Source organism: Leptonychotes weddellii, chromosome 11, assembly GCF_054177405.1.
Source record: "Leptonychotes weddellii isolate Sample4059 chromosome 11, ASM5417740v2, whole genome shotgun sequence".
NCBI classification, from domain to species: Eukaryota; Metazoa; Chordata; class Mammalia; order Carnivora; family Phocidae; genus Leptonychotes; species Leptonychotes weddellii.
This window is the reverse complement of record NC_138379.1, coordinates 37,833,140-37,842,699: the sequence shown is the minus strand read 5'-3', so window position 1 is coordinate 37,842,699 and position 9,560 is coordinate 37,833,140. Positions and strand designations below refer to the sequence as shown.

The window sequence follows — 9,560 nt, the reverse complement described above, 5'->3', positions numbered from 1 at the left end:
CCCGCTCAACTCGGTTTCCCAACTAGGCACTCCCCTTGGGGGCCGCAAACACCCTCTCTCTCCCAAACCCCAGTGGTGACCTGTTGGAGCCTGGCTGCGTGTTTGTGCCTTACCCCCAAAGGGAACCTGCGCGCCTGGGGTCCCAGGTTGGCGGGCTTGTCCCCTTCCATCCGGAGAGGGCCTCGCCCTCCACTGCCGGCCCCGGCCGCGCTCTCCCCGGTCCTGGCACGCTCCGTCGGCGGGGTCCCTTGCTCGCGTCCGGGGCGGCGGCGGCGGCGGGACGGGACGCGGGCGCGCGCGAGCGGCGGGCGGGGCGCGCGCCCGCCCGGGGCAGGCACGGGGGAGGAGCGCCCGCCCGCCCGCCGCCGCTCGCGCGCCCAACGGACCAGGCTGGGGCCGGGAGCTAACTGTTGCAGCCCGCGGGAGCTGGGCGGCGACGCCGAGTCTCCAGTACCGAGAAGTGCCCGAGGGACACGGAGGGGGCGGCCGCGGCGGTCCCGAGAACAGTCCCTTCCGCCGCTCTCCTCCGTCAGCATGTCCCGGACCCCGCCACTCCTCCGCCCGCGCGGCGGGGATCCCGGGCCGCGGCGGCGGGCGCAACCCTGACGCGCAGCCGAGCCGGGGGGCGCCCCGAGCGCGGGGGCGGGGGCTGAGGGAGCGCGAGCGGCAGCCGCGGTCCGGGCCGTGAGGAGGCACGAGCGAGACGCCAAAGCCATGCGGTGCCCGCAGCCGCCGGACGGGGCCGCCTCGCCCCCCGAGAGTCTGAGGAACGGCTACGTGAAGAGCTGCGTGAGCCCCCTGCGGCAGGACCCTCCGCGCGGCTTCTTCTTCCACCTCTGCCGCTTCTGCAACGTGGAGCTGCTGCTGCCGCCACCGGCCTCCCCCCAGCAGTCGCGCCGCGGCTCCCCCTCCGCCCGGGCGCGCCTCTCGCTGGGCGCCCTGGCCGCCTTTGTCCTCGCCCTGCTGCTCGGCTCGGGGCCCGGGAGTTGGGCTGCCGGGGCCGCCCGGCTGCGGACCCTGCTGAGCGTGTGCTCTCACAGCCTCAGCCCCCTGTTCAGCATCGCCTGTGCCTTTTTCTTCCTCACCTGCTTCTTGACCCGGAGCAAGCGGGGCCCCGGGCCGGGCCGGAGCGGCGGCGGCTCCTGGTGGCTGCTGGCGCTGCCCGCCTGCTGTTACCTGGGGGACTTCTTGGTGTGGCAGGCGTGGGCTTGGGCTTGGGGGTCCGGAGACGCGGGGGCCTCCGCCGCGGCCCCGCACACGCCCCCGGCGGTGGCGGGCAGGTTGTTCTTGGTGCTGAGCTGCGTGGGCTTGCTGATGCTCGCGCACCCGGCGAGGCTCCGGCACAGCATCCTGGTGCTGCTCTTCTCCAGCTTCGTCTGGTGGGTCTCCTTCACCGGCCTCGGGTCTCTGCCCGCTGCCCTCAGGCCGCTGCTCTCCTGCCTGGTCGGGGACGCCGGCTGCCTGCTAGCCTTGGGCTTGGATCACTTCTTTCAGATCAGGGAAGCCCCTCACCATCCTCGCTTGGCCAGTGCCTCCGAGGACAAAGTGCCTGTGATCAGACCCCGCAGGAGGTCCAGCTGCGTGTCGTTCGGAGAAACTTCGGCCGGTTACTCCGGCAGTTGCAAGATGTTCAGGAGACCTTCGTTGCCTTGCATTTCCCGAGAACAGGTATGTTACCAGAGAGCACGGCTTGGTAAGGAAGTGAGCGCGGTTTTATCGCTTCAGTTCCCAACCTGAATTAGCGTACTTGAAAGCATGTTCACTTCCAGGGTGGGGAAAAAAAAAAAAAAGTTTTGTTCTGGAAAGAATTCCTAAATTACAGGAGGCTTTTTAAACACGCAGAGGTACCTTTTATCTTGGAATGGAAATGAAAGAGGAGACTGATCATATTGCACTTTTTAAAGACTTTGCTCATGCGATAGATGAGTTCTCAGGAATGAAGTGAATTATTTGCGGTTTAATAGATCGACGACTGCCACTTTAGTATACACTGATGTAGGTCTTTTTGATGCTAGTTGTTGCTGTTATAATGGTGGTGTCTCCCCAGTGATAACATACAGGCATTAGATTGAATACGTGTGTATATATATATAAATTTTAATCAGTGCCCTTTCATTCTTGATAATCGAGAGGAAGAATTTGATATCATATAATGAACAGCGATGAGCTTCGGAACTGAGGCTTCGTGTAGATGAAAAGATCGTTGGAAATAATTGTTAAGGGTTCTTCCCCCTCCCCCATTTCAGTAATATAGGCCATTATAATCTTTTACAGACTAACTCATGGTCGTGTGTATTTGTTGCATAATTAGGAGAATGTTGTAACAATTTAACCTTTAAACTTAGTAATGTTTGGAAAGATGCCAAAAGCATTTCCATTTTTTTTTTCCCCGTAGGTTTACATGTTTTTGTTTTTTAAAGGAATTGAAATCATCCACAGGGAAGAGTTTCTCTTTATGCGGTTTAGAGAAATCTTGTTCTACATCACCAAGAAATCAGCGAATATAGTTGTTATTCAGTGAGCATGTGCTAGGTGCGAAATATTACATATATTGTCCCAAATGCTCACAAAAACCCTGTGTGGTAGATGACAATCCCAATTTAGAGCTGAGTAAATTGAGGCTTATAGAGGCTACCCAACTTCACACATCCAGTAAGTGGCAGTGCAGGGATTTGAACCTAGACCTTTCAAGTTTTCAATGCTGTTTTCTAAGCAACTAAAAGGATGTGTGTAGAGGTTTTAAGTAGGAGAGTAGGAGTCTATCCCATTGGTTTTCAGACTTTTTGATTGGTGATGTGTTTTACACTGTAATGCAGTGTATTTGACACAAACGTTTCTTGTTCTTGCTACATCTGATGCTTTTTTCTTAATAATCTTCAAGCTACTTCACTGATTTTATGTTTAACACTGATCTGCACTGTTTCAGTGAGACCACACTTTACTTCTTGAAAAGTGCTCTCAGAGGCCGCTTTTGTGGTCTGTAGTTATTTGGCCACATGCTAGAAAGAATTGTTCAAAAAATGTTATGCCTTTTGCTTTCTTAGTTTACAGCCAGTGATACTAGACAATGCTTAGAAAAATGTGTCAGGAGAAAAACTGTTGTGAGAAGATTTACTGCAGAACAGTGAGCGTAATACCAGCCCATTTCATAGCCTGAATGGCATTTGGTTTGACTATATGTGAATAGATTGTATTTTTTTAACACCGGAAAAGTGTTTTAGCAATCTCATCACATTTGTAGACAAATTTCCTGTACTTAACAGTATTACACTTTAATGTATTTTAATTGTAATCTGTTGGTGTAGTCCATTGTGGCTGTTGTCTTGTAAATTGAAAATTCCTGGTCGTCTTAATCCTAGTCTGATGCCCTTTCCAAAGCAGCAACCCTTTTCAGCCTTCAGCTAGGTACACTGTTGTTGTTATTGCTAGGTTGCTTCATTTATTACTCGTATTAGAGGAAAATGCAATTTCACTTTTAAAAAGGGCAGTACTTTTATGGAAGTAAAAGATAAGAGATTTTCTAATTTTAGTGCTGAACTTTGTATATGAAAATTGTGAAGCCACCTTTTTGTTTCAGAAAGTGAAGGAAGACAAAAAAGATTTTGGGTAGAACTTGATACAGGGGGGAATGTCCTGAATTCATCGGCAGAGGGTCAAGGGTAAAATCTTGGCTCTGCTGTGTAATCCTGGAAGAGTCAGTGAGTGAATTTTTCTCAGTCTCAGGATCCTGTCAAGTTAGGGGATCCCAGTACATTAATTCTATAATAACTTCCAATTTTAGAATCCATTTCTTTTAGTAAGTTATAAATAAAAATGTAATTAAAACATCACAAATTAGTAGTTCTTGAACTTTAACTTAAATGTCGAGTGTTAATACTGCTATCTTTTTTTAATTGGAAAAGATGAACAAATACTCTGTTTTTTGAATAGAGAACTTCTAAAAGTGTATGTAGATTCATTTTTGGATTGATAACAAAATAATTATACTTTCATTTCCTTAAGTACTTAAATGTTTTTATGAACCTCTTTGAAAAACAATTGAAAACTCATTAATAATAAACATTTTTAATTGTATCAGAGCAGATTTAAAATAATTTTTAAGTTTTGGGATGTTAGGTATGTTGAAAAATCAGGGCATATGTTTGTAAGATACTTTATTTTCATAATTAGATTGGTAGCATCTGGTGTAAATGCTGTGTCTGTGTCAGTTCTTAGCGAAGGGTTTTTGTTGTTATTCACAAAGCATTTAGAGATTTAAAGTTTAAATCTAGTTAGTGCTGGTGGGTTAATGGAAAGAAGCGCTAAGTCTGTAGTACATTTGCCAGCAGTCAGCTGAAATTAATAGGAAGCTAAAAGAAAAAAAAATCAGTTGTCTACATAGAAGCCAGAATTTAACAAACTAAATATCTATGCCATTTTACTTGTGTAGTCTACAGTGTAGTTTTCAGCTTTTCAGCCAGATTCTTTGTTGTGTGATAGACTAGGTAAGTACGAGGCTTTGAAAGATGTAAGTTAGTGTGTGAGAAATTTTTCTATACCTAAAATGCTAGGTGCTTTCTAAATGGTTGGGTAAATATTTAAAGATTCTGTGGCCTTAAAGCCCATAAATATTACTTAAAGTGTTAATTTTATTTGAAAAAGATATGCACATGTAGTATGAAGGCTTTTAAAAAAATTTTTAAAGTTTAAGTGACTATTTACCCCTTTAAGGAATTTGCAAGGCAAAACCCACTATGAATTTCTTTAATAATACTTTAGTGTTTGTGATATTTATTTTATGGTTTTAATGAGTGTTTTATTCTAATTTCATGTTATTGTTTTTGTAGAAAAATATCAACCTACATAATTATTTTATGCTCTATTTTGTAAATATTGTATATGTACTCTGTCATCTGCGTTATCTTTCAAAAACACAGATTTAATCAAATCACTCTTAAAAATCTCTTAGGTTTTTCATTGTTCACAGGATAAAGTTCATGCTCTTGACTCTTGCTTGCGAAGTCCTCTATAGCCTGCTTTTAGCCTTTTGCTTGTTTTGTTTTTTAAAAAGCCATCTGGGATTTACGGAACACCACATGGATTCACATCCATCCTTGGTTCTGGCTGTTTGAGGACTGCTTATTGTTATTGACTTGTAGACTTCTTTTCTCTTGTTTTTACCATTCACACTGGTTGAAATCTCCTTTAAGAAAATCTTATTTAAGATTAAGAATCTTTATTTTTTTTTTTTTTAAAGATTTTATTTATTTGACAGAGAAAGACACAGCAAAAGAGGGAACACAAGCAGGGGGAGTGGGAGAGGGAGAAGCAGACCTCCCGTGGAGCAGGGAGCCCGACGCAGGGCTCCATCCCAGGACCCTGGGATCATGACCTGAGCCACCCAGGCGTCCCAAGATTAAGAATCTAGAAAGTACAGTGATACATCAGTGTGTAAGCTGAGGACAAAGTTCCATTATGGCAAAGTTGGCCATATTTAAAAGTAAAAGGTGAAAAAAAAAAGGTAACAAATCACGTGAAGCAGTGATGATGTGAGATAGAATATTTTCATTATGTCATATGAAATAATAACATCTTCATAGTTTGTGTTTTCCCATACTGAGTGAAAGGTAAGTAGGGTCAACCATGAGTAAAACGGTATAGCTTGTTTTCATTGTCCTCCTCAGAGGGAGGCCCATTTTAGTCTCTTTCCTTTTTCCCATTCAGTTACCATGTCAGCCCATTTCCCTAGCACATTTTCCCACTTTCCTATACCCCATCCAAAGCAAGAACAAACTATACTTGCTGAAAATTTCCAGTTTATTTCAACATAAATATATTTATATAGCTATAGAGAGATTTAAAATTTATCTAATTGAAATGTCATTTTATAGAAAGGAAAGTAATTCAACTCCAGAGAGATAGTATCGTGTCTAGGTTATGCTGTGAAATATTGGGATACAGGGATTAGAGCCCAGGTCTTGGCTCCTAGTCCCTCTGTATTTTCCATAAAGAGCATATGCCCCTGCAGTCGTAGTTTTCCAAGGCTGTCTTTAATTTTGCCAGTTATCTCCAATTACGTGATAAATGATATCCTGGGTAAAAAAAAAAAAAAAGGTGGTAGGGTGGAGAGTGGTGGGAGAGAGAAAGGTAGGAGAGACTCTTGATCATCTGGCTCATAATGACCTTGAAGACACACTTGGTACCTCCTGTGGTTGTTTCAGGTGACTTGTCAGGATGCAGCTGGTCTCAAACTCCAGTGCCTTCAGAGGCCAGCTACATAACACATTTATGTTACATGTTGAGGAAGGAGGAGAGGGTAAGAAGAATGGAAGTGAACTGATCATTGCCTACTTTGCCTAAGGGCATTCAATCTGAACAAAACAAACTGAACAACTGTGTTAGCCAAGCAAAACTTGAGGAGAGCTGAGTTCTGAGTCATTTCTGACAGTTTATGACATTGTTCACCTTATCATATAGAAGTTAATCCACATTTATTTAAGTGATTATTAGAAGCTTTTTCCTAGATCTTGGGGCAGAGGAATGTATTTCCTGCTGTCTTTTACTTTTACAACCTAGAACTTTCCCTTCACTATTGCTACCTAGTGGGGATCTTAAAAGATAAAGATCTTCTTTATCCCTCCTCTATCAGTTAGAGTACGTTGTTTGACTACTTCCTTAGATTTCATACAACTTGCATTCATTGTATTTTACAGTTATTTAATGTTTAAATTTGTAAATGAGAAATGCCATGCATGAAAGACTATACATATGTATATTTTTATACAGTTTAAAGAAGAAAGTAAAACTAAAGTCATGTACTCAGCACTCATTTTCTTTGAAGTTCCCTGTGTAACCTATTTTGCTTCTCCTTCTCCCTGTGCCAGAGGCAATACATCTATCCTGATTTATTTTTTTTGCTATTCATTCCCTTGCTTATCTTCATAATTATAATCCTCATGAATGTTTCCTAAGTAAATAATGTGTTGTTAGTGTTGCCTATGTCTGAACTTTAAGTAAATAGAATCATGCTGTATGAATTCTTCCATAACCTTTTTTTCTGATGTTTTCTAAGATTCATCCATGTTGATTTGGATAGTTGTAGTTAATTTTCAGTGCTCTATAGAATTTCATTGTATGGCCATAGTAAAATTTATTTATCCATTCCACTGTTCATGGACCCTTGGGTGGTTTTCAATTTTTTTGCTATTATGTACAATGCTGCTATGAAAATTCTTGTAAAGGTCTCCTGGTGCATGTGTGCATCTAGAAGTAGAATTGCTGAGTTGCAAGGTACGTTTGTATTCAACTTTACTAGGCAGAATAATGATACCACAAAGATGTCCCTATTCTAATCCCTGGAATTTATGAATTTGTTGCTTTACATGGCAAAGGGGACTTTGCAGATGAGATTAAGTTAAGGGCCTTGAGATGGGGAGATCAACCAGGATTATCTGAGTGGATCCAGTATAATTGCAAGGGCCCTTCAAAAGCAGAAGAGGGAGACAGAAGAGATCACAGCAAGAGATGTAACAGTGGCATTACGGTTAGAATAATACAGTGTGAGAAAGACTCAATCCACCTTTGGCTTTGAGGTGGGAGAAAAAGGCCTGGAGCCAAGGAAAGCAGGCACTGTCTTGAAGCTGGAAAAGACAAGGAAAGGGATTTTTCCCTGGAGCTCCCAGAAAGTAACGAAGCCTTGCCGATACCTTGATTTTAGCTCAGTTAGACCAGCCTGACCCATAGAACTCTAAGATAATAAATTTATGTTGTTTTATACCACTGAGTTTTTGGTTATTTATTAAAGGAATGTATTCATTTGCATTAACTGCTATAACAGTTTGCATGGGTTGCTATAACAAAGTACCACAAACTGGGTGGCTTAAATCACCGAGATCCATTGTGTCTGTTCTGGAGCCTAGAAGTCCAAGATCAGGGTGTGTCCGGTCAGGGTTGGTTCCTTCGCAAGAGCTTTGAGGGTGAAGCTGTTCTGTGCCTGTCTCCCAGCTTCTGGTAGTTTGCTGGCGATCTTAGGCATTTTTTGGATTATAGATGCATCACCCCTATCTTTGCCTTCACTTTCCCATGGCACTTTCTCTGTGTCTCTTCACCTAGTTTTTCCCTCTGTGCCTGTTGTTCCCTTTGTGTCCCAATTTCCCCTTTTTGTAAGGGCCCAGTCATATAGGATTAAGGCCCATGCTAATGACCTCATTTTAATTTAATTGCTTCTGTGAAGACCTTATTTCCAAATAAAGTCACCTTCTGAGATACTGAAGGTTAGGATTTTAACATCTTTTTTTGGGGAGCACAATTCAACCCGTACAAGTGGCAGTAAGTAGAAAACTAAGACACTCTGGCAAGCTGAATTGTTTTTCACAATGGTTATACCATTTATACTTTTGCTAGCAGTGAATCAGCATGCCATCAAACTGATAATTCCTATTTACCGACTCTAATGGGTGTGAAATGGTGTTTCTTTGTGATTTTGATTTGTAGTTAACTAATTACATATAAGGCTGAGTATTTTTTATGTTTATGGACTACATTTCTTATTCAGGGATTACCTGTTTATATCTTTTGCTCTTTTAAAAATTGGGTGGTTCAGGGGCACCTGGGAGGCTCAGTCGGATAAGCTTCTGCCTTCGGCTCAGGTCATGATCCCAGGGTCCTGGGATCGAGCCCCGCATCCCACCCCCGCATCCGGGCTCCCTGCCCAGCGGGAAGCCTGCTTCTCCCTCTCCCACTCCCCCTGCTTGTGTTCCCTCTCTCGCTGTGTCTCTGTCTGTCAAATAAATAAATAAAATCTTAAAAAAAAAAAAAAATCGGGTGGTTCATTTTTTCCTCATTAAATCATGAGTTCTTTATATATTCTGGACATTAATCCTTTATTGATTATTTGAATTGGCCATATTTTCTTTCAGTTTTTATGGTGTCTTTTGATAACGGAAGTTCTTAATTTTAATGCCGTCAGATTTGCCAGTCTTTTCCTCTAATGGTAAGACTCTTTGTATCTTGTTCATAAAACCCTTCCCTATTGGAATTCATAAAATAGACTTCTATATTGTCTTTTTAAAGTTTTAAAGTTTTTCCTTTCAAAATGTTTTTACCCACCTAGAATTAATTTATATGTGTGATGTGATATAGAGATCCAGTCTCATTTTTTATCCAGTGAATATTCATTTTTGTCAACACAGTTTATTGAAAAATCATTCTCCATTTATCCGCAGTGTTACCACTGCATATATCAAGATTCAGTGTATATATGAATCTGTATCTGGGCTCTCTATTAGGTTTCTTTCTTTTTATTTTTAATATTTTTTGAAGATTTATTTATTTATTTGACAGAGAGAGCAAGCGCAAACAGGGGGAGGGGCAGACAGACGGAGAGGGAGGAGCAGACTCCCCGCTGAGCAGGGAGCCCGATGCGGGACTCGATCCCAGAACCCTGGGATCATGACCTGAGCCCAAGGCAGAAGCTTAACTGACTGGGCTGCCCAGGCACCCCTCTAGGTTTCATTGGTTAGTTTATGCACACTGTGTTGATACCACACTGTCTTAATTATAATAGCTTTTTTTTTTTTTTT

General features: G+C 42.9%; 1 protein-coding gene across 1 annotated transcript in view; it reads left to right on the top strand.

Moving 5' to 3' along the window:
- The first annotated feature begins 367 nt into the window (after positions 1 to 367).
- The window catches only part of PDE3B (phosphodiesterase 3B), a 169,992-nt gene continuing 160,799 nt past the window's right edge, over positions 368 to 9,560 (top strand). Inside the window, exon 1 of the mRNA XM_006743160.3 lies at positions 368 to 1,668. Within this exon, the coding sequence (XP_006743223.2) occupies positions 715 to 1,668 (954 nt within the window). The 5' untranslated portion in view covers positions 368 to 714. The remainder of the gene's footprint in view (positions 1,669 to 9,560) is intronic.